Raw genomic sequence first — 25,351 nt, forward strand, 5'->3', positions numbered from 1 at the left:
TCCTAAAGCAGATGGTACCTGGCCCCTAATTTCAGGCAGGAGAGCCAGTCCCATCACAGCCATGAGAAGCAACAGCATCCCGTTTGTACAAAGTCCTGCCTAGAAAGTGCCTTCAACTAGACCGAGTGGTGCCTTTGTACAAGTTTTAAAAAGCCCTGTTAAGCGAAGGGTTAAATTCGTGGATGACCCCCATCCGTGCACAGCCCTGCATCCCGGCAGGGGCGGGAGGCTGCCGAGCCGGGCCGCAAGCGTGAGCCCCGCGCGGGTCCGTCTCATAAATCTCCCGGACCCTCGGCTTCCCGTCCGCAAACAGGAATCGCGCTGCATTTGAAGTTTCCCATCTCCCACGTCCACGTGGGGGTTATCAAAGGCCACCGGGCCTGAGGACAAGAAAGACGCGGTCTAAACTCTGCGCGCACTAGCGTAAAGGCGTGCCTGCGAACACAGCACGTGTGAAACTTCGGAGCCCGCAATGCCGCTGCCTCCGCGACCGCGCAGGCGCCAGGGAGCGGGGCCGAGGTTGCTAGGCGACCCCTAGCGCGGCCTCTCCTCCTCCCCGCCCGGCTGGAGGCGCGGTCCTGCCCCCAGGCTCCACGGCGCCGCTACTGGCCAGGCGCCTAGCTCTCACGATCCTCACTCCATCTGCGCAGCCAATGGCCGTGCAGCCAGTGCTCCTGTCGCGCGAGTCACACGATGCCGGCAGCTGCGCAGGCCAATCACAGCGCCCAGAAGGCGGGGCGGGGGTTCTCGAAAGCCAATAACGGCGGGAGGAAGCTGCTTTCCTGAGGGCTGCAGCGCCTGGGGAAGCTTCAGGGAAGGCTCCTGCTGCGGACCCGGCGGCGTGCAGGTGAGGGCCCCCGACGGAGGGGGCTCGGCTGGTTCCGGCGGGTGGAGGGCCTGGCGGCGGGTACGGGTGGAAATGGGTGAAATCCCTCCGTGTCGGAACCGGGCACGGCCCTAAGTTGTCCGGGGATAGTGGTCACAGCACAGGGAGACAGAGTGACCAGAGTTCTACAAAAGGAGCAGGCAAGCTCTCTGCGTGTGCGGCGGGGCGGGAGCTTGGGAACGACGTCCTAGGGCACTGAAGGGTGAATAGGAGTTGGGCAGGGGACGTACCAGCAAGGGACGCTGTTTCGTAGGCAGAGAGGCCCGGAGCGGAGGACAGTCGGAGGCCTTCATGTCGGAAAACCGAGGGTGAGGGAGAGAGAAGGAGAGCGGAGGCCTGGTCTTTATCTGTGGGACTGTAAGAGTCTGGGGAAGGGGCGAACCCTGGCTGCTGTTGAGATCGGTGCTGGCGTCGTGCTCTAGGGGGAGGGTGTAAGAGAGGCGCGGTGCCGGCAGGACGCGGACAGCTGAACCCCAAGGGGTCTAGAGGAATCCACAAACGACAACGTTTCTTTTCTCTGAGCCTGTAGCCGGCCTCCGGTCAATACCGTTGTGCAAGGATGAAAAAGGAAAGGAAAATTCACTCTTTATTTCCCCTCCCCTCTTTAACTCTTTTTTTTTTTTTTTTTTTGCTTCAGTTGGCAACAGTGTATCCATTTCCCTCTCTTGAGTCTGTAAACTCCTGAATACTGGTTAAATCAGTTACCTCTAAATTGGGTGAGAGTGTGAAGACTTTACCAGGCAGCAGAGGTAGAGATCTGAAATATCTGTCCCAGATGACTAAGTAAGTGGTGGCGCCGGTTCACCCATTGTTCAGGGAGGTAGGAGTACGTGGGCAGGGTTCCAAGGAGCAGAGTGCATGTCCCATGAACTTTTGGACGTGTTGACTTTGACGTGCCTGTGAACTGTCTAAATTGGAGATGGCCAGTAGATTTTTGGATAAACAGAACCTGGGGTTTAGGAGAGAGGCCTAGAGAGAGAGAGAGATTGTGGATATGAGCATATTCTCACAACAGGGAACAGATAAATTCATTCCAGGTAATCTAGAATAGTTGGAAGAAGTAAAGAAAGAAAGCATCTCTGGGAAACTCTTCAGCCTCAATTCTTGAGCCTTTCTTTCTCAAAAGCTGTACCACAGACACACTGAATCAGAAAGTGTTATCCTTTCTCATCTCTTGGTTGAGTCTTTAGAACTGATGTTTCCTCTACTCAAAACTGCCCCCGCCCCCCCCCCCCAAACCCCATCCCACCCAACTTTACTCTTATAATCTAGTCAGCTCCCCTCCACGCTCCAGGTTTTGCGTTTAGCTGCCTGTTTCTCTAGGATCTCTTCCCTGGGCCTCTCTATTCTGTATTTCCAACCCTTTATTGGTTTTATCACAAATTTTTGTGACAGTCTGGTTACTTCTTAGTATTCCTCCCTAGATTTTATGTTTTGAAGTCAGGGATGAAGGCAGCAGCAAGCACAGTGGCTACACATAGTACCCCATATTAAATCAGAGCGAATACGTATGAATCCCAAGAACCAAGAAAGGCGGGCATTTCAAAGTGAAAAGTATCAAATCTTCCATATTGGCCAGGTAAAGTAAACTCCAAAAAATGTGTGCTGGATCTGGCAGCTAGGAGACTTAGTGGTTTTCTTTAGTAAGAGTAAATTCAGTACACTGACTAGAGTAGGAAACAGGTTGTAATTACTGAAGAATGGATGGGAAACATGAAAATGAAGACAACCTATATGGAATACTCTTTCAAGAGGCTTGGGTAGACTGGGAATTATTCCCCTCTTACTATAATATTTATGTGCTTTATTACTTAGAATCACAGTATAGCATAAAGGATGAGAGCACATACTCCCTCACTTAGCACTTTTGTAGTTTGGGAAAGTTACTTAATCTTTCTAAACCTCAGTTTTTCGTTTATAAAATGGCAATAGTGAGAGTGCCTACTTTGAAAGTGTGGTAAGGATTAAAGTCTTTAATATAGAGAGAGCATATTACACTCTTAGAACAGTTAGTGGCATATAGAAAGTCCTTAATAATTGTTAGCTTCCTGTAGCTACTAGATGAACCTATGGTAAGTACTTCACATGCATTATTTCTTGGACTTATTAGAAGAACTATATTGTTATTCCTTATTTATTCAGCTTTACTGAGGTATGATTGACAAAATTATAAGATATTTCAAGTGTACATTGTGGTGATTTGATATACATGTACATTATGAAAAGTTTCCCATCATCTAGTTGTTATTGTTTTTCTTTACCTTCTGCAGATAATAAAACTGAGGCTCAGAGAAGTTACTTAACTTGCTCAAGCGCACACAGCTAATAAGTGGTGTTGGTTCAGCATTATCAGATTTGGTAATGACCTCATGAAAAATGAGGATTGGAACAACTTTTATTTTGTAATTTAGAAGATTGAAGACATTTTGGTGTGGCTGGAATTTTAAGTACACTTGACCCTTGAACAATTTGGGGATTGGGGCGCCAAACCCCTGGGCTGCTGAATATCTACACATAACTTTTGACTCCTCCAAAACTGAACTGCTAACAGCCCACCGTTGACCAAAGCCTTAACCAATAACATAAACAGTTGAGAAGAGAAAATGTTAACAGATTAGGAAGAGAAAATACATTTACAGTACTGTACTGTATTGATTCTGTAAGTTTATGTCACCTTTTTTACAAGATGAATGGTCTGTCAGTGCCTACATCAACATTGTCTTATATGATGCAAAACACTGTAGATGTTATGAATATTACCAGCACCAGGCATCAAAAATGAAAAGATGATGTGAAAAAGAAATTCCTGTTTGTTTACAGGTAGGTGTGAGGATTCATGTGTTGATAATGAGGAAGCAGCAGGAGGCCTGGGTTGTGGTTACCTGGTGTGACTGATACTATTGCTTCACCATTGCTTCACCGTAGCCCAGCGTACACACTATGAATGAATCATTATAAAGTTTAATAGCATAGTATTAGTCATATTCATAATACAGTATTGGAAACATTGTTACTTTAAAAAAAAAACACTGTGATAATAGGCTGGTTTGCAATAGCATTAATTTTGTATTAAATATTACTTTATGCCTATGTAAGAATAGACTAGTAATTACATATATTTTATGCACTCATGATGTACTTACTTTTTCTTAATTTTTATTGATATCGCTAGGCTATGCAGTTCATCTGTGAGTTTTTTCAAATTGTCACAAATCTCCCCCAATTTTTCCAGTGTATTTATTGAAAAAAATCCAAGTCTAAGTGGACCTACACAGTTCAAACCTGTGTTATTGGGACGTCTGTTGTAGTTGAGTGAGTTGTGTGAGAGTTAACCAGTCAGAGGCTGTAAGTTGCTCTCTCCCTTGAGACAGATGTTGGTTGGTCCAAAGAAAAAGAGAAATGGAACAGTGGCTTGGGGGAGAGGTGATAGAAGTTAGGAAAACTTTTCTCAAGAGAGGAAGACTTAAGTATGTTTTTAAACTTGACGGGGTGAACTCAGTGAAGAGGTAAAGATGAAAGATGAGAAAGGGTAAATGATGGACAAGTTCTTGATGAGGCAGGATAAAAACACAAGATTGGACAGTCTTAGAGGAGAGGGTGAGTGAGCACAGGCTGTGGCATTATAGTCCCCGTGCTGTAGGTCACTTGAGAATGAGTAGGACAAAGGAATAAGGGAGCAAAGTGAATTCAAGAGTCCTGAGGAAGCTGCTTAAGCTTTCTAGGATCCTTTATGATAGGAGGTCAGTTGGAGGGGGTGGGCATTTTAAACACTATTAAGAGTGCTTCTGAGGCTGAATATATTTGTTTTTAGAGTGGCTACCATAGTTCGTAAATTAGGGTTATCATAAACATTTTTAGCAAAGTGACATTCTTCATGAGTTTATTTTTTTATTTGGTGACCTATTAAGCTTATTTATTATATAAATAAAACATGCTCATGAAAAAATTTAAAATTGTAAGACGGCATAAAATGGAAAGTAAAATATTTTTCCTCTTCATAACCCCCCCACCGTGTATGCATATGCATTTTCTGTACATTTTCTGTTTGTGTGTGTCTCTCTCACGTGTACATATGCACAAAAATGGATAAAGTATATAACCTTTAAACAAAAACATGAGGGGCTTTTGCTGTACATTCTACAACTTGCTGTTTCACTTAACACTGTATATTAGAAGTCTTTCTATGTAGAACATATCGATTTTTCTCCTTTTAGGTGGCTGTGTATCTTTGGAAGGACCTGATAGAGTTTATGTAATTCATTTCTTGTTGATGGACTTGTTTTACTTTTTTCTCTTTGTTTTTGCTATTTATGCTTCCTTCAGTCTTAGTGTGCTCATCTTTGTACACCTGAGTGAGAAGATTGCTGGGTCACAAGGTGTTTTCATTTTGAGTTGTGATAAATACTGTGAATTTTTCCTCAAAGGTAGACAAATGCTCGCATCAACAATGTACAGTGGTGCCTGTTTCTCCAGATTGTTACTGGATACTGGGCACTATGAAACTTAAAGATTTTGTTCTAGGATGCATTTCCTATTTGAGTCAAATGGAACTGCCTATTTGCTTAGTAAGCATTTGTACTTATTTTTCTGTGAACCTTCTGTGAATTGTCTTTGTCACTTTCCTATTGGATTTTTAGGCTTTTTCTAAAGCACTCACTGTAGCCCTTTGTCATAATTCTTGGAAATCTTTTTTCCAGTTTGCCATTTGATCTTTGACTTTATTTATGTTTGTCTTTTTAGTCCCCATTATAAGTATTTAATTTTTATGTAGTTATGTTTGGCAGACTTTTCCTTTATAGATTCTTTTAGTTTTAAGTGACCCAACTATTGCTCATTGAAATTACAAGTTTTTCCTGGGAGACCACACTGAAAAGGCTGCTTACAGATAGCTTGACATGTCTTATCCACTATTGGTCTTTAGATCCTGCTCTTGAAAGTTAGCATGTGGTTTTTAAATCATATCTACAGGTGGAGGTGGTGGTGACATCCTGTAGATGGGTGGGGTTTTTATTGGTTTTTTGTTTGTTTTTTTAATTAATTAATTTGTTCATTTATTTATTTATTGGCTGTATTGGGTCTTCGTTGCTGCACACAGGCTTTCTCTAGTTGTGGCGAGCAGGGGCCACTCTTCATTGTCGTGCGTAGGCTTCTTATTACTGTGGCTTCTCCCGTTGTGGAGCATAGGCTCTAGGTGCGCGGGCTGCCATAGTTGCGGCACATGGGCTCAATAGTTGTGGCTCACAGGCTCTGGAGCACAGGCTCAGTAGTTGTGGTGCACGGGTTTAGCTGCTCCACGGCATGTGGTGTCTTCCTCGAGCAGGGATTGAACCCATGTCCCCCTGCATTGGCAGGCGGATTCTTCACTGTGCCACCGAGGAAGTCCCATTTGGGTGTTTTTAATCACGTTTAGGACCTGAGAGACTGGTACTCCTTTAGTAATTTAAAAATTAATCAGAAGCTTTTTAAAAGCTGTTTTTGTGGAGTTTTGTTGTGTAGCTTGTTTATTTATTTATTTATGTTTACAGAATTATAAGGCTGTCTGCAGAGATTGGAAAATGGCAACCAATGAAAGCATCAGCATCTTTAGTTCTGCATCCTTGGCTGTGGAATATATAGATTCACTTTTACCTGAGAATCCTCTGCAGGAACCATTTAAAAATGCTTGGAACTATATGCTGAGTAACTATACAAAGTTCCAGATTGCAACATGGGGATCCCTCATAGTTCATGAGGCCCTTTATTTCTTGTTCTGCTTACCTGGATTTTTGTTTCAATTTATACCTTACATGAAAAAGTACAAAATTCAAAAGGTGAGTATGATAGACTTGCAGTGGAATATTATCATTAGTATATTTTTAAGGTAAATATAACTTTATAACTCAAAATAGACTCTAGATCAGAGCTGTCCAGTAGACATGTATGAAGCCACAGATGTAGTTTTTCTAGTAGAGTACATTAAAAAGTAGAAAGAAATAGCGAGAATAATCTTAACAGTATATTTTATTTAATCCAATAAATCTCAACTGTTTCATTTCAATAAGTAATCAAAATTTAAAAGTTTTAGTGGGATATGTTATGTTCTTATTCTTATAATGTCTTTGAAATCCAATGTATATTTTACATTAATTTCAGCCCACCTCAACTAAGACTAGCTGTGTTTAGAAAGTTCAGTAGCCACATTTCTAGTTGCTGCTATATTAGACAGCACAACCCTAGGTCATTACTGTTGAGGTTTCAAGAATAATTTGTTAAATTGTGCCTTAAGTAGATGTGATGTTTATCTAACTTGGGTTTATAAGTTTTTACTTAAAAAAAAATTTTTTTACTGAGATATAGTTGATATACCATATACTAGTTTCAGATGTACAATACTGTGTTTCAAATTTTTATATATTATACTCCATTTAAAGTTATTATAAAATACTGGCTATATTCCCTGTGCTGTACAATATATCCTTGTTACTTATCTATTTTATACATAGTAGCTTGTACCTCCTAATCCCCTATTTGTATCTGCTCCTTCCACCTTCCCTGTCCCTACTGGTAACCACTAGTTCTCTATATCTTTGAGTCTGTTTTGTCATATTCATTCATTTTGGGGGTTTTTTCCCCACATGTAAGTGATAACATACCTATTTGTCTTTCTCTGACTTATTTTACTTTGCATAATACCTTCCAGGTCCATCTGTGTTGTTGCATATGGCAAAATTTCATTCTTTTTTATGGCTGAGTAGTATTCCATTGTGTATATTTGTGCCACATCTTCTTCTTCCATTCATCTGTTAGTGGACACTTAGTTTGCTTCCATATCTTGGCCATTGTAAAGAATATTGCTGTGAACATTGGGGTGCTTGCATCTTTTCAAATTAGTGTTTTTGGTTTTTTTTAGATATAGACCCAGGAATGGAGTTGTTGGATCATATGGTAGCTCTATTTTTCCTTTTTTGAGGAACCTCCATATTGTTTCCCACAGTGGCTGCACCAATTTACATTCGCACCAACTGTGTACTAAGTTTCCCTTTTCTTTACATCCTCGCCAACATTTGCTATTTGTAGTGTTTTTGATAATAGCCATTCTGGCAGGTGTGAGGTGACATCTCATTGTGGTTTTGATTTGCATTTCCTTGATGATTAGTGATGGTGAGCATCTTTTCATGTGCCTCTTGGCCATCTGTATGTCTCCTTTAGAAAAATGTCTGTTCAGGTGTTATGCCCATTATTTAATCAGTTTGTTTTTTTGATATTGAATTGTATGAACTGTTTGTATATTTTGGATATTAACCCCTAATCAGGTGTATCATTTGCAGATATTTTCTCCCATTCAGTAGGTTGTCTGTTTTGTCAAGGGTTTCCTTTGCTGTGCAAAAAAAGCCTTGTTTATTTTTGCTCTTGTTTCCTTTGCTTTAGGAGACAGATCCAAAAAAATATTGTTATGGTTTATGTCAGAGTATCCTGCCTATGTCTTTTCCTAGGCGTTTTATGGTGTTTCCTTACAGATTTTAAAATTATTTGTTCTAGTTCTGTGAAAAATGCCACTGGTGTTTTGATAGGGATTGCATTGAATCTGTAGATTGCCTTGGGTAGTGTGGTCAATTTTAACAGTATCGATTCTTCCAATCCATTGAACATGGTATATCTTTTCATCTGTTTGTGTTGTCTTCAGTTTCTTTCATCAGTATCTTACAGTTTTCTGACTACAGGTCTTCTACCTCTTTAGCTAGGTTTATTCCTAAGTATTTTATTCTTTTTGCTGCAATGGTAAATAGGATTGCTTCCTTAATTTCTCTGATAGTTCATTGTTAGTGTATAGAAATGCAATAGATTTCTATATATTAATTTTGTATCCTACAGCTTTACCAGATTCATTGATGAGCTCTAGTAGTTTTCTGGTGGTGTCTTTAGGATTTTCTACATATAGTATCGTGTCACCTGCACACAGTAGCAGTTTTCTTTCTTTCTTTCCAATTTGGAATCCCTTTTATATTTTTTTTTCTTGTCTGATTGCTGTGGCTAGGACTTCCAATACTATGTTGAATAAAAGTGGCAAAAGTAGGCATCCTTGTCTTGTTCCTTAGAGGATCTTAGAGGAAATGTTTCCAGCTTTTCACCTTTGGGTATGATGTTCACTATGGGCTTATCATCTGTGGCCTTTATTGTGTTGAGATATGTTCCTCCCTCTATGCCTAGTTTATGGAGAGGTTTTAGTGTACATAAATTTTAATTTTTAAATTAGCTGGCAGGGAAGGTTATGGGGATTCATGAGTATTATCTTGCAGTTGACTCCAACCCTTGATGTCTCAACTCTTAAATGTATGTTAATATGCTAAGACTTTGATCAAGACTGTTAAGGTTTTGTTTTTACCCTAAATATATCATGGTAGTTCTTCAGCATTCATGTCATCCCCTCAAAAATGATGATGCTCCTAGCTTCTAGGTATTTGCTTCAGTGTACTGAATGTTTCTTGAGGGCTTGCTGTGCATGACAGTGTTGAGATATACGCAGTACCTCTTCTCAGTTTTAAACATGGGGAAAATATTGAACTCGAGTAATATGTAGACTAATGACTTTGCCACAGTTCCCAGGAAAGAATCTGTACCAGCTTGTTACAGAAAGAAATGATTTATCAACACTTGGTAAGCCCATGATAGTTTCTAATGCTTACTGTTAACTTTTTTCAAAACTTGAACTCAAGGGCACACAGTCTTGGCAGAAAGTAGGCATCTTGGGAGTGTTCGCCTGAGGAGACTGTTTTGCACTCACTGAGCCCATGTCAGGTGACAGTTAGTGCACACATCCTCTCTCATCAGTCTCTTCACTTCGTAGCCTGTCCCAGTGAGTCTCACTTTAAGCAAGTACCAGCATTGATCCTCTCTGGGGATAGTGCAGGGGTCAGCTGCCTGTGGACTCCAAGCCAAAGGAGGGAAGAATAGAGGGTAGAAGGAGAAGGAATTAAAAGGGCTGTAGACTGAAGGAGAGTATCCCGTGACCGTAAATAAAGGACACAACATTTCCACAATACTTTTTATGAAAAGGCCTGCTTTGAAAGGCAGAATTGAGTTTGGCAGTCTGAGTTCTCATGCGTATTTGGAACTCTGGCTGCCTTGGGTCACCCATTGGTTTCTTTATGGGGTTGATTGGTTGTATGGCTGGCTGGGCCGAAGTATCCCTGTCTGTCTTCTGCCCTCTACAGTTGACTCGCTCACTGGTCAGACGTGGTAACTTTTTCAGACAGAGAAAGACCTGTTTCAGTCAAGGTTTTATGAAGATTTTAGAATAAAATGTGGCAAAAGAAAGGACAGGCAATAATGTAGTTTACAACTAGTTACTTATAAACAGAAATCAAAAGCATTCATGTCTGTACTTAGCATGTCTTCCTCGAGTTTCACAACCATTAAAGTCCCTGCTTTGAGATTTTTCGATACTAAAATTAACTGTGAAGATAAATCAGTGCAAGTTTTCACAATATGAGGGGGTTTAAAAACAAGCCAAAAAATCAGTGTAAGTTAATTACAGTTTTACACATCTTGAAGGCAGATACCTGAAACATTGAAGGGTACAGGAAAAAGTTGCTGGTGGAGCCAACACTGAAGATTCTGCTTTGAAACAGAATAGACAGCTAATGCACATGCTTGCTAGTTGGGTGGGGCAGGGGATGGGGCGGTGTTCACAGAAATGAGAAAGTAATGAAGTAGAACTTGCAGGGTTTTTTCCTAAGTCATACATCTTAATAATTCTCTAGGAATTTCCCTCAAGGATTTATACACTAAAAACATTATTTCTGAAGTCTGTGGCCCTGGTAAACAGTAAAGCATGTGAAGTTTTAGTTATAGTTGATCCATTTTTGTGTTAATTTCTGCAGCTACATCAGTATTAGATTCTAGCCAGGATTTCACAAGTCCATTAAACATAGTTCTGTGGGAAAAAGAGCGCCTTTGTCAGCCCAAGCCAGAATCTTCCATTTACTTTGTCCCCATTTGCAGACTGGAAGTTTAGAGGAGCAGGGCCAGATCATGCTCAAAATAGAAATAGACAATTATAAGTTATCTTGCTTAATTCCCTCATTTTATTGTTGAGCAGACTGAGACGTGAGCTAACAGAGGCCTTGAGGTTAGAGCCGCCGCTCCAGACTGATTACCAGTTGACTACAGTTCCTTTTTTGTCAGGGAAGGGTACTCTCCTCAAGAATTTCAAGAACAACACTGGAACCCTAGATTTTAGCTGGTCCAAGGTCTGCTAATAACTGCCTGTGTGATCCTGGGCAGGGTGGTTGACCTCTGGGCCTCTGCTGAGGTCCGTGGTTTCCACCCTTGGGATATTACAGTTCAGTTAAAAAACTTTCATTGGCAGGTTTCTGAATTTTTAGGTAAGGACATTTAAAACAAAGCAATGACTGTTTATTATCAGTGTCTTTTTTTGTAAAACCAAAAGCACTTTTTAACTAAGTACAGCCCTTTAACTTGAAATAATTTTAGATTTTTCTGTATGGCTTGCTAAACAAGTTGATAACCCTAATGAGGTTTTGTGAACATTTTGCTACATTGATCTCACTTCCTCATTTTGACTTTAATCTGTGAACTTCATCTGTGGGCAGTAGTTCTCCATTCTTTGGGAACCACCGGACACCCACCAGACACATTTGTTTCTGAAATTCTTCCAGCTCATGGAGTTTCTAATTCTGCCAATGTATATGAGCAAAAATGCACTTATTTCTGGGAATGAAAACTGCTGAATGTCTGGCGTGTTGGTTTACCTGTGTAATAAGGCTTCCAGAGCTGTGTGTGCAGCTGCCTCAGCAATTGGGAGAACCCAGCTGTGATCTTAGCGTAACACAGTCCTTCCTGTCTGGAATTCCTGGTAAAAGAAGTAAATGATCTGTGGGCAGCGAAGACAAGAGTTGCTCATCCTGTAGTGCTGCTTTGGTTTGTGGAGATCATTATGCCTGGGTTTGTCTATTGACAACACTCTTCACCTGTTTAAAGCAGTGATGATATCAACAGTTGTAAGGATTTGGGGGGGGGGGGGGGATGTTTTGGTTCCTGGCCTTAGTTACTGTAACATAGCAATTATAATATAGAATTCACATAACACAGGATTAATTAAATAAATTTAAGTCCCCATATAAACATTAGAGAAAAAGGTAGGAATTTTCTTCTAGTTTTCAAGTGAAATTCCTAATAGCAGAGGCTAATACTAAATATTTTGATTTGTTTTTCTGCATAGGATAAACCAGAAACATGGGAAAACCAGTGGAAATGCTTTAAAGTACTTCTCTTTAATCACTTTTGTATCCAGCTCCCTTTGATTTGTGGAACCTATTATTTTACAGAGTATTTCAGTATTCCTTATGATTGGGAAACAATGCCAAGATGGTATGTAGATAAAGATTTGATTTTTATACTCACTCATGGTTTAACATCCAATTAAAATATCCTTAATGTTATCTTTTTTCTTCATTTGGTTAATGTTTATTCTAAACTTTGGAAGTAAATAAAATGTAGAAAAGTAAACCATAGTAGAAACTCAAAATGTTCCCATTTTTATATGTTTCTATATTTTAATGAAATATTTTTATTGGAAGATGAGTTTCTTGCATCAGAAGTTTCCATAGCATCTTTATATGATTGTATACAGATAGAAATGCTTATACTTATACCAAGAAAAAAATATTTCATTTTAAGTCTAAACTGAATGAAAAAATGAGAATAGTTTGTGAAGATTATAAAACTTATGTCCATACAGACACAAATATAAATTATCTGAGCATAAATATTTGTGTTCAAATAATATTTGTGTTCAACTCTGTTCTGACTTAATCTGAATACAGATGTATAGATATGTGCTTTTCCTACTGTTGTGTATTCAGCATATGAAAGGATTTCTGTGTATGTGTTCATATGTATATAAGATATTTTTTGCCCATTATTACACTTATATGCTTCTCCTTGGCAGGGGAAAAAAAAATGGTTTCACTATTGTTAATCTTAAATCCTTTATCAGTGTTACTCCTTTCCTAGAAGTTTTGAGTTTTGTTTCTTAACTCTGATTTTGTACATGTGACTTTTTTTAAACAAATTAGAATTGGTGTGGTGGTCAGCTGCTTTCACCCTTCTTCAGGTGGTATCATACAGCTAGCTTGTATCTATATGTATTGTTTTGAGAATTTGTTGATCAGTATAACCAGTTAGATCAAGCTGGTATTTGGTTTTATGCAGTGTCTCCAGCAGTGATCACAGGTAAAAGTCTAAATTGTTTAAGTAAAAGTTATTTTATCCTCATTACAGTATTTTCATCTTAAAGGTACATGCTTTTGGCAAGATGCTTTGGCTGTGCAGTGATTGAGGATACCTGGCACTATTTCCTGCATAGGCTCTTACACCACAAAAGAATATATAAATACATTCATAAAATTCATCATGAGTTTCAGGTACGTTAGAATTATATTTAATACATTTTTTTCTGTTAGAGGCAAAAATGTTGTTTTAAAAAAATCTGGACTTTTAAAAAAATTGTCAGTGATGTTTTTATTTCTTTTTCCTTTGGCATGATTGTGAAGAATGTTATACACACACACACACAAACACAAAGCCAGTTCTACAAATTTTCTTTACTATCTTAATTTCAGGGTAAATTGAAACCTGAAAGAAGAGTGTTATGTGAAATTGCTCACTTCTGCATTTGGGTGCAGAGCACTGTTCACATAGGTGGGCGCCTGGCAGTTTGACAGGGGCTCTGGTGCTGTTAGGGCCTTTTCTGAAACAGTTTCCAAATTAGTCTTAACACATTTCGACCTCATTTTGCTACCTCCTTTCCACAACACAGTGATTCTTATCAGACCTGCGTTGTTGTCAGCTTTGTCCAGTTTGTTATTTTGGTATGTTCTGCATTGATCGTGATTACAGGATGTGATAAAGCAAACATCCCTTTCTTGGCAGAAAAATTCAGTTGCATAAACCAAAATTAGAATTCAAGTGAATTCTTTAATGTCTTTATCTCAAAGACAGCTATTAAAATAGATTGTACTAAGGACATCCCTAGACCTTTTACTGTTTGGTAACAACAAAAAGATAGATATTTTTATTGAGAATTACTGTTAATATTTATATACGTATGGCTAGATATATAGTTGACCCTCAGTATCTGTGGGTTCTGAATGCATGAATTCAACCAACCAAAGATTGAAAATATTTGGAGAAGAAATTCCAGAAAGTTCGAAAAGGCAAAACTTGAATTTTCCTTGAGTGGGCAACTATTTACATAACATTTAAATTGTATTTACAACAATTATATAGCATTTACATTTTATTAGGTATTATAAATAATCTATAAAATGATTTTAGTTTTAGTTTAAAATGATTTATATTATAAATAAACTATAAAATGATTTAAAGTATATGGGAGGATGTGCGTAGGTTACATGCAAATACTGCACCATCTTGTATGAGGGAGTTAGTATCCACAGAGGTCCTGGAACCAATCCGCCTGGGATAACAAGGGATGACTGTACTATTGTAACATGTAGAAGGGATATAATTTTATTAAATGATATGCATAAATGAATTAGAATATATATATTAATCAGGGTTCTCCAAAGAAACAGAATCAGTAGGAGATACACACACAGACGTATTTTAAGGAGCTAGTTCACGCAGCTGTGCTAGCGAATCTGAAATCTGTAGGGTAGCTCATCGGCTGGAAATGCAGGTGAGAGTTGGTGTTGCAGGCCTGGGTCTCAGTTCCTTAGGGCCGCAGGCTGGAAACCAGGCAGGGTTTCTGTGTTGTCGTCTTGAGAATTCCTACTTTCTTGGGAAGCCTCAGTCTTTGCTTTTAAGGCCTTCATCTGATTGGATGAAGCCCACCTGCAGTATAGAAAGTCCTCTTTACTCATGGTCTACTGACTTAAATGTTAATCACATCTAAGAAGACCTTCACACCAACATCTAGACAGGTGTTTGACCAAGCAGTGGGGCACCATGGTCTACATGAGTTGACACATAAAACTAACTGTTACGCTATCTTATGCAATTCTTCCTTATTTCAGGCTCCATTTGGAATGGAAGCTGAATATGCACATCCTCTGGAAACCCTGATTCTTGGAACTGGATTTTTCATTGGAATCATGCTTTTATGTGATCATGTAATTCTTCTTTGGGCCTGGGTGACCGTTCGTTTGATAGAAACTATTGATGTCCATAGGTAAGCTATGGCTTCTATTCAGGTAGAAAGTGTCATAGAGTATCCTTTCTCCGTGGTCATAAATTATATTTCTGTTTTTTTAATTGAGATGTAATTGACATGTAACATTGTGTTGCAGGTGTGCGACGTAATGATTCGATGTATGTGTGTATTGCAGGTGATCACTGCACTAATCATCATGACAGATAGTTACACATTTTTTTTTCTCATGAGGAGCACTTTTAAGATCTACTCTCAGCAACTTTCAGGTTCACAGGATTGTGGACTTCAGCCCGCATGCTGTATGTTACATGCCCAAGACTTACTCATCGTATAAGTGGAAGTCCAAACCCTTTGACCACCTTCACCCAGTTCACACACTGTAATCATTGTCATAGATTATCTTTTCGCCTAAGTAGACTGATAGGAGAAGTTAACCTTGTTGATGTTACTATTTTTAAGAAAACAGAAGAAAAGTGTTAAGAAATCTTGGTCAGTATGAGGGCAGAGGGCCTTCAGGTTGTGATCTGCGTTCTCCAAGGGTGGCTGTCTGTGTGCTTTTTGACCAACAGTAATTTTTTTCTTTGAACGACCATTTTATATCATTTGCCTATTTTTTTGTTAGGTTATATGTTTTATAACCTATTGGTTCATGTGTAAGCTTTGTTTGTTACATATGTTGTAAATATTTTCTCTCCATCTGTCATTTGAATTTTATCTCTTGATTCTTTTGCAGTACTGAAGTTTTAAATTTTTATGTAGTAAAATCTGTCAGGTTTTTTTTTTTTTAATGGCTTTTGGGCTTCACACCTTGCTTAGTCTTCCTGAAACATTGTTCAAATGAAAATATTTTTGCGGTTTTCTTAAAAATTTGGTTAAATACCATAATTAAGAACCAGCAATAACTTTATCCTTCTGTAATGAACCTAAACCTAACTCTTACTTCAAAACAAAATTGAAACATCCAGCCTTCACCAAATAAAACCTTTCTGTACTCTGCTGCCCAGCACAGATGAAAGCTCCTCATGATGTGTGCGTATGTCATATGATTCCTTTCTGTTGGTTGGAAGGCATTTTTTGGTAAATTATTTCTACTTAATTGCCTTTTCAAATCCAAATCCAAATATCCTAATCTTTCATTATTTAAAAATGATGATATGTTTATTGCTATTTTATTTGGGACTCTTAAGTTCATCTGTGAAAGCAGAATATGAAATTCTAGGAATTATTTCTGCATCACTAAAGTAGCAAAATTAGTGCTTCTCCAGGCAGGGAAGTCGTAGGTGGTGTCGCCTTCACTCTTTCTTTCCTTCCATTGCTCTCTTCTCCCTCCTTCCCTCTCAGCCTCCTCAAGGGAGGGAAGGATTGGGATGATTCAGACTGATAAAATTATAGATATCAGATTTTAGACTTGTAGTTAGAAATAAAGGCGGGTACTCTAAAACAAGTTGCAAAACAGTAATCCTCGGGTTTAACCTTTGTAATGCTTGGTACTAACTTCATATAACTTTTCCTAAAAGACATATGTGGTATTTTTTTTTAATAAATTTATTTATTTATTTGTTTATTGGCTGTGTTGGGTTTTCGTTGCTGCACATGGGCTTTCTCTAGTTGCGGAGAGCAGGATCTACTCTTCGTTGTGGCACGCAGGCTCCTCGTTGCTGTGGTTTCTCTTGTGGCTCACGGGCTCTAGAGCACAGGCTCAATAGATGTGGCGCACGGGCTTAGTTGCTCCATGGCATGTGGGTTCTTCCTGGACCAGGGATAGAACCCATGTCCCCTCCATTGGCAGGCAGATTCTTCACCACTGTGCCACCAGGGAAGTCCCCATATGGAATATTATGGGTGTTACAAACTATGGTGAGAGAGTGCCTCTAAAACAGAAAAAAAAAATTTTGTGAAAATCTATGTCTAAAGATGTATTAGTATAACTCCTCTTTCATCCCCTGATGTAAAATTAATTTCTAAAAATTGTTCAAGGTTTTTTTTTTAATTTCTTAAAGTGGTTTCTAGAATATGCACCATTTGCTGTGAGTTTTTGTCTTTTGTAAACATGTCAGAAATAAGTGACTTAGGTAGAGTGGAATGTTATTTGAATGGTTAATAAGCACATTACTATCAGTGAAAATGTTGATTATATAAGGCGTATTTACCTCCTTAGTAATCTTTATCATCTTTATTTCAGTGGCTACGACATTCCTCTCAACCCTTTGAATCTCATCCCTTTCTATGCTGGCTCTCGGCATCACGACTTCCACCACATGAACTTCATTGGAAACTATGCCTCGACGTTTACGTGGTGGGATAGACTTTTTGGAACAGACTCTCAGTTCATTGCCTACAGTGAGAAGATGAAGAAGGCTGAGAAAAAGACTGAATAAACGTTTCACATAAACCTTCCTGAAGATACACATTTCCTGAATCAAAGCTAGTAGCTAACATTGCTTCTGGGGAGTGGAAATAAACACGTGTCTCGGTTGCTAAGTGATAAAAAGAACATTAACAAATTCTAATTATCTTCCTAGTGGGAACTTTTGTATATTTAAGTACCGTTTACCTGAGGAAGCTTTAAAGGCCATGTTGCTAACCTTACAAAAAGGATTTGAGTAACAGAAGCAGTATTAATGTATGTTTTTTCCCCAAGTTGTACCATAGTCCTGAAGCTGAAATTGGTGTTTGAACCTTTTAAATATATAGGGGCCATTTCAAGAACTCTTAGTAGATTAAACTTTAAACGCTTTTGGGGGATTTGATTAAAGATCAGATGCCATGGGTTGAACCACACTAACCTGTATGGTGTGAGTGAGCGCTGGATCTGAAGTAGCCGGCACCGGGGATTTCTACTCTTATCTGAGCTCACCGGCTTGAGCTGATTCTCTTTCTTTGAGAAGTCCTTTCTGACTGCAGTGTACTACTGTTACCTGTAAATTAAGGCATTTCTGAATTGGTGAAAGACTATTTTAGTGTAAAGGTTTTCAGGTTTGAAGTTTTTAAAAATCAAGCTTTATTTCTGCTATTTACCCTTTCATTTTTGTATATCAAGTTTTCATTATACTTAAGGCTGTGTCTAGAAACTTTGTGTACTGACTTGCTGTATTTGCACTTGGAGCTATTGAAATAAATGTGACTTTGATTATTTGGTTTCCAAGTTTGAACATCATTTGTAACCTTTTATTATCAGGAAGAGTACAGAAATCACTAAATCATTAAATTTTGTAATAAAAGGAATAGTTTTTATCTTTTTAAGTGCTTCATTTTTTGGCAGTTTCAACATGTATTTATCAGGCTGTCTATTGTGGGAAATTCTGTTGACCTAATAAAATGGAGAATATTGAAGCAGCTCTTTTCTCCACTTAGAAAATGTACAGATGGAAGAATGGAGCTAAGCTTTTTAGGGCTGGTATAATTTCAAGTATCTAGAGTCTAACTTAAATTGAGGTGATAATTTTAGCTTTGTATATGGTAGTACCAAATTGTAGTTTTTAAAAATATGGAGTCCTCTTCTGACAAGTTTCTTCTGCTTTTTGTTTTTTTTAAATTATACAATAAAGTTTAAGTAAGAGTTGAGAAAGTTACAGCTGAGACTTGCTGGACCATATTTTCTAACTCATACCTGGTTCTATGGCCATTTTCATCCTTCCCCTTCCAGCCCTTCTGCTGTGTGTGTGTGTGTTTAATAAATCTGCTCTTAAGTCTCAAACAGCAATTTGGGGGCTGTACCTAAAACTGTGCTGTTTAGTTGTAAGGTATCTAAGGGAATTCTTAGACTCTTGGAACACAGGCATCTGAACTAACAGAAGGCAACTCCTCCCAGTATTTAGGGAGAGAGCGACACCTACTGTTGAAAATGGTGCTAAACATTTTTAAACAACTTGGTACATTCTAATTTGCTTTCATACCCTGAATGGTGTGTGATCTCACTTATCACTCTGGTGTAGATGCCATCTTTTCCATTCACATGTGAGGGAATTGTCTGAAAAGTGGTTACTCCAGACCCAAAAGGCCAGACTTTTGACTTCAGAAGCCATGGTTGTGGCCACTACATTTACATATTGCAGACCTGCATCTTCTAAGAAAATCTCGGGATGCTTCCCCTCATTCTTATGCAGTCTTTTAAGAAGACACTTGAAAGAAAGCTCTAAGCTGGTAGCCATCCAGAAAGTACTAAGACCCATTCACAGGCACTTCAGTACAAATGGATTCTGATGATTCAGTGGCCAGACTTACTTTAAAATTACCTGAATTAAGCTTTCTGTCTTTCAGCACTTGACAGTGAGACAGAAATAAATATGAAGACTACAGTACAAAAACAATGCGTAGATCTGAGTATACTCTAGAAAACAAGAGATTCTTTGTTTCTTAGATTACCTGTTTTGGATTTTGCTAAAGTAGTAATTTGAAAGCTTAAAGTTAATATTGTAATTAAGATGAAGGGTAGGATATGGTTAGAGTTAATATCTTCAATGTCATAATTAACTAGTAATTTACTCTTCTCTATATAATCTGGCTAAAGACATTTAGACCTTTGGAAAAGCTTGGGTCTGTGATATTCAAAGAAATTCTCAACCCAACTTCTAATACCTAAGCTCTCACATAAAGCCTAGTGCTGTTATATTCCTCTAGCTGGAGAAAGATGCTGTGCAAGGTCTTCATGCATGAGTGCATAGCAGGCTGTATGTTTTTCTCTGAGGATTTAGCTCCTAATCCATTCTTCGAAAAGATCAGAACCTTTCAGCTAATGTTTGGAAGAGTGACGTGCCCTTGGTCAAATGGAAGCTCTGCAGGTGGCTGTCAAATGCTGACGTTCTTCCGTAAAACCACCAGAGGACCATGGTAAAACGTCTTTACGACATGAGTGCTATTGTGTTTTGAACGTTGAAAGGAAGAGGATGTGAGAGGGTAGAACCCACTGTATGAAATACTACCCTCAAATTATTGAGAAAATAAGCAAAATTCAGGACGGGTGGAGGCTCCCTGTGCACTGGAGGCTCAGAGCCCAGGGTACCTTCACCCAGCACCAGGCGGGATGGGGGACTGAGCTGCAGCTGCTGGGACAGCAGGCCTTACCCCTTTGCTCCAGGAACTGGTCCACTTCCTGGAAAGCCTTTTCCCCCTGCTTCTACTCTACCCTGCCGATTTCCATGGAATGAGGATGATAACGTTTCAGAGGGAGCTTGTGAGGACTAAGATGCTCCAGGCAAAGCATGTGTTGCTGTGCGCCACAAATGTTAGCTACTGTGTTATAAATTCCCTTCCCTTCTCTAAAGAATCAGCTCCAGCCTCCCCGCCACGAGCCCCACCTTCCTTAGTGAGGTCCTATCCCACTCCCCCTCACTCGCGTTCTGTATCACTCACCCTATCACGCCTCAGCGCGGGCTGCTTTGTGTTCCTGCCTCTTTCGATCCAGAGATTCCTGTTCTGCACTATGTAATTTCATTCTCCTGTACCTTTGCTCACGCTAATCTCTCAGCCTGAAACAGGCTCAGTGAGTGTTATTAATAAGGTCACAGTCATGCCAGTGGCTGCACTGACTGCAGAACTGGGATTTGCTGTTCTCCATTTCCTCCCGTATCCTCTGTATGCCTGGCATACATGGTAGGAGTTCAAGAAATGTCTTGTTGAGTTTTAAAAGGGGAGAATATTGTAACAGCAACTTAATGTAGGATTTGGCAATTATACTGCCATTTAAGCAATCAATTCAGAAAGATTTAAATAATAACAGCAAACAGTGCGGGTACAGGAAGAGGGAGAGAGGGGTGTTGAAGTGAATGCCAAAGCCAGAGCCAGGTATGGGGCTGCGTGGGCCAGTTGAAGTCTGACTGCACTGATGCTTTGGGACCCTAACTTTTGATTTCATAGGTGCAGATTCTCATGGGATATGCAGCTTGATATGTTCTTTTAGGGAACAAATTACAGATCAGAAGGCATGTGTGTGTATTTTTTTTTTTTTTTTTTACACCAACTGCTTTTTATTATTGAGTTTCAGAAACCTTTCACAAGATGGTTAAAAAAAAAGAAAAAAGAAAAAAAAGAAAAAAAAAAAAAGAAAAAGGGGGGAGGGGATTCAAACTTTACAACCACAGCTCAGCTATTATTTTTTCCATTGTTCCCAGTCAGCTCCAAACCCATTGTGTGCAAAGCCCATTTTTCCATGCATCTAAACGATAGATACAGGCTATGAAATTCTTTATTCTATTTGTAGCAGCTTATGCAGGTGCAGCCAAACACAAAGCTTCAGGACAAATTGTACACATACTTTACAATGTGGGATTTGAATTTAAAATATGAAACGTAAAATCTACACAAAACTGATAAAAATCAAGCACAGATACCAGAACTGAGACTTATAACCCATGTGTGAAAGGGAGTCTTGTTTCCTTTCAAGTGCTTTATTCTGCTACAGAACAGTCGAAATGAAGATGTAAAGCTTTGTGGTTAGTTTAAATTATACACTCTGTAGATACTATACCAATTTTAAAAGTTACACATAGACCAACAGATGTCCATCAGTTCATCTGGACTGACCAGACTCTCTAGCTGGATCGCTGAAAACAAACCAGGCAAAAGTGGAAAGAAAATCCACCTGTGTAATCTGTTTGCAGAGTTTACTGATGGGCACATTGCACTCCTGGTCCATGATGGCTACTGCTTTCTTCATCAGAGCTATCATTATAGGCTTCACGCCTCTGACCACCTCCTGAGCCCCGAGTGCTATCAAATTCTTGAAGCTCTACCTCCTCTGTGTCTCCAATAATGTCTGGAACTTCTGGTCTAGATGGCAGAAGATCTTCTAATTCAGAAAGCTTGTCTGGGTTGATCCAGTTGTTTTCAGGAAACTGCACATCAAACTTTATGTAAAGATCACCTTTTTCAAAGGGATTACGATACTGTGGCATTCCTTCACCTCGAACTACACGGACACATCCTGGTTCAATTACTTTGCCAGGAGGATATTTCACCACAATCTGATGTCCATCAAGGTGCTTAAATGTGAACTGAAATCCACATAGAGCTTCAACAAGTCCTATCTTGTATGTCATGTGCAAATCATTTCCATCTCTCTGGAACACCTCATGTTCTTTTTCTTGCAGCAAAAGAACAATGTCTCCTGGTTCCACTCCTGGGGCCTGGTCTGCTTCCCCGGTAAATGTAATCCTCTGTCCATGTTTCATGCCTTTGTCTACGTGGACTTCAAGAATCTTGACTTCTTTAATCACCTTCTTCCCTTCACATTTTTTACAGCGGTCCTTTTCATTAATTACCTCCCCTTCTCCATTACAGTCAGAACACACAGACTGCATCTGCTGCACCATTCCTGGGGCCAGCTGTCTGATCATGATGCGTACACCTCGACCCCGACAAGCGCTACACTTCTGAACAGCTCCAGACTTTCCACCTTGGCCACTGCATGCACTACAGAGTACATTCTTGCTAAGTTGTAGTTTGGTGGTCTTGCCATTATACAGATCTTCTAAAGATACTTTGAGTGGATGCATCATGTCTTCTCCTCTTCTTCTGCCATTTCGACTTCTGCTCTGGTTGCCCATGAAGCCGAACAATCCCCCACCAAAAACGTGAGAGAAAATATCATCCATGCCACCACCTCCGCCGCTACCTTCCCGAAGACCTTGTTCTCCATATCTGTCATATAGTTCGCGCTTCTCAGGATTTGATAGTACTTCATATGCAAAACTTATTTCTTTGAATTTGTCACCATCGTTTGGATTCTTATCAGGATGGTATTCCTTGGCTAACTTTCTGTATGCCTTCTTCAGCTCGTTCTCGCTGGCGCCAGGCGGGACGCCCAGGATGTCGTACAGCTTCGTGTCGGCCACGTGCGCCATGGCGGCCGGCCGGGCAGCGCTCAGGGAGGAAGCCATGTGTGTGTATTTAACTTGACAAAAGACAAGTTCCTTAACTACCTGATAAGGAAAATGTAAAACTTTGTTTAGTCTTTTGGCAGATTTGAGCCAGACTTTTTGTATTCCATGAAGGGTCTCTGAGATTTCTTTTGCTAGAAAATAATTCATCTGCTAGTGCTAGAAGTAGGTGGTACACCACTAACACGCTATGGGGCTCCAGAACCACTCAATGCTTGCACTTCTTTCTCAAGGGAAACCCACATTCAAGGTGGAAAAGGAAGCAAAATAGCCCTGCTGAGAGGGAACTGAATCCCAACATAGAGGAGGAGATATTTCATCGAGTGCCTAAGAGCTTTCAATGAACTTTGAAGTTTCCAACTTGACTACCGCCTTTATCACTTTTGACCAGGAATATAGTTAAGAGTCTTACCTGGCTGAACAACTGAATACAAATGATCTTGATTAATGAGAGTTTCTACTGTGGTGACAGGAGGCTTTGCGGTGGCCTCGTCCTGTTAAACACATGTATCTTCACTTGGATAATGCCATTAAAGGCGAGCTTATCAAGTTTATGATCAAGGTGAGGGAATAAAAGAAAGCGAACACTGTTCTACATGATAGAGTCAAGAACCAATAAATGTTTTGCCTTCATTTAAAGTTCAGCTGTTCAAATGGAGGCTGAGAGTTACAGACTTGGATTAATAGCAATATATATCTGAAAAACTTAAGAATTTTAGTAGACTGCAAGCATTAACTTACCCCAGTGTTAAGACAATCTTAAACTGAATTGTTGGCAAGCCCAAACTGCAGAGAAGGTAATCAATCACCTTATTTGACTGCTTGGTTGGCTGCACGTGGAAAAGCATATCATGTTTATTGTGGTACATTTTTTTTTTTCAGTTTTTTTTGTAATATAGTTTATTACAAAATATTGAGTATCATTCTTTGTACTGTAAATAGGTCCTTGCTGTTTATGTATTTTATATGTAGTAGTACATATAAGTTACTCCCAAATTCATAATTTATTCCTCCTCCCCCCCACCTTTCCCTTTGGTAAGCATAAGTTTGTATTCTTTTTTTTTTTTGGGGGGGGGTATTGTGGTACATTTTGATTCAAAACAGTAACCAGGAATGGCTTAAGGCCTAGCAGTAATGACACAAAGAGTGTCAGTGAAGGCAGAGGCCTAGCCTAGAGGACCTCTGACAAGTACGGGAGTGACTGGCCACGTGTAGTTACTGACACACGTGCCAGCGTAGATTATAGAACATTAGTATCATTGCAGAAGGTCTTTTGGAAAGCACTGGACTAGATAGAAATATCGAAGTTGTCTTCAAATATCTGAGATGGTTTTATGTAAAGGAAGGTAAGGCATTCTTTATTGCCCCAGAGGGAATAACTATACTAGGAAACAGAGCTATAGAAATTTTTTTTAATAGCTTAAACTTTGAAAGAACTTTTTGACCATTAGAGCCCATTGCCTGCTCCTTCCTTGATGGTTTCGGCAGCAGCTGTAGGATCCCTAATCAGTGTGTCACAGAGGGATTCCTGAAATGAGGGAGAGTTGGAAAAGAGTTGTTTCCAATGATACTTCCAGCTCTATCCATGGTTCTAATGGAGACATTTTAATTTATTGTCATAACAATTTTTTTCATATGGTTACAAGGTTTTGTCTCAACTGGTCCTACTTGTGTTGCTCAGCCCTGGAAAACGCCTTGTTCTCTCCTGCCTCTCATCATTTTCATTTTCTCTTCCTGATGCCTAGAACAATCTTTCTTTCCTAAGAACTTCTGTTTTGAATAGACACTTCTCCACAGAAGATATACGAATGGCTAATAAGCACAGGAAAAGATGCTCCATGTCATTAGTCATTAGGGAAATGTAAACTTAAACCGCAGTGAGGTATCACTTCGTGTTCATGGGGATGACTATATCAAAAAAGACAACAGCAAGTGTTGGCAAGAATGTGGAGAAATTGGAAGCTTCATACAATGCTGGTGGTTGGCAGTTCCTCGAAATACAACAGAGTTACCATAGGACCCAGCAATTCCACTCCTAGGTGCATATCCCAGAGAAATGAAAATGTGTCTGAACACAAACACTTGTACTTGAAAGTTTATAGCAGCATTGTTCACAATAGCCAAAAGGTGGAAACAACCCAAATGTCTATCAGCCAGTGAATAGGTAAATAAAATATGCAATATCTGTAGCACAGAAATTATTATCATAAAAATGAACGAAGTACTGATTCATGCTACAACATGAATTGTTGAACCTGGAAAACCTGCTGAGTGAAGGAAGCCTGTCACAAAAGATCACATATTGTATGATTCCATTTGTATGAAATATCCAGAAGAGGCAGTTTATAGAGATAGGAGGTTTGTAAAGACAGGAAGTAGATGACTGGTGGCTTAGGTCTGGAGGTGGGTAGG

At 39.4% G+C, this 25,351-nt stretch overlaps 2 protein-coding genes across 4 annotated transcripts; one reads left to right on the forward strand and one right to left on the reverse strand.

Annotated features, from left to right (window-relative positions):
• The first annotated feature begins 692 nt into the window (after positions 1 to 692).
• On the forward strand, positions 693 to 18,202 carry MSMO1 (methylsterol monooxygenase 1). Of its 3 annotated transcripts, none has more exons than XM_057726139.1 (6): positions 693 to 847; positions 6,412 to 6,696; positions 12,108 to 12,256; positions 13,185 to 13,311; positions 14,926 to 15,080; positions 17,245 to 18,202. In XM_057726139.1, exons 2-6 carry the CDS (start codon positions 6,442 to 6,444, stop codon positions 17,438 to 17,440), a joined length of 882 nt encoding a protein of 293 aa, XP_057582122.1. In that variant the 5' UTR covers positions 693 to 847; positions 6,412 to 6,441; the 3' UTR covers positions 17,441 to 18,202. The 3 variants fall into 3 exon arrangements, with proteins under 3 accessions (XP_057582122.1, XP_057582124.1, XP_057582123.1); XM_057726141.1 differs by lacking the exon at positions 693 to 847 and adding an exon at positions 885 to 1,026; XM_057726140.1 differs by lacking the exon at positions 693 to 847 and adding an exon at positions 3,573 to 3,706.
• A 3,029-nt stretch (positions 18,203 to 21,231) lies between these two features.
• Positions 21,232 to 22,929, reverse strand: LOC130848144 (dnaJ homolog subfamily A member 2-like). Its single transcript, XM_057726138.1, has one exon. It carries the CDS (start codon positions 22,901 to 22,903, stop codon positions 21,665 to 21,667), a length of 1,239 nt encoding a protein of 412 aa, XP_057582121.1. The 5' UTR covers positions 22,904 to 22,929; the 3' UTR covers positions 21,232 to 21,664.
• Between the last annotated feature and the right edge of the window lie 2,422 nt (positions 22,930 to 25,351).

This window comes from Hippopotamus amphibius, chromosome 3 (assembly GCF_030028045.1).
Source record: "Hippopotamus amphibius kiboko isolate mHipAmp2 chromosome 3, mHipAmp2.hap2, whole genome shotgun sequence".
In the NCBI taxonomy this organism is placed as follows: domain Eukaryota; kingdom Metazoa; phylum Chordata; class Mammalia; order Artiodactyla; family Hippopotamidae; genus Hippopotamus; species Hippopotamus amphibius.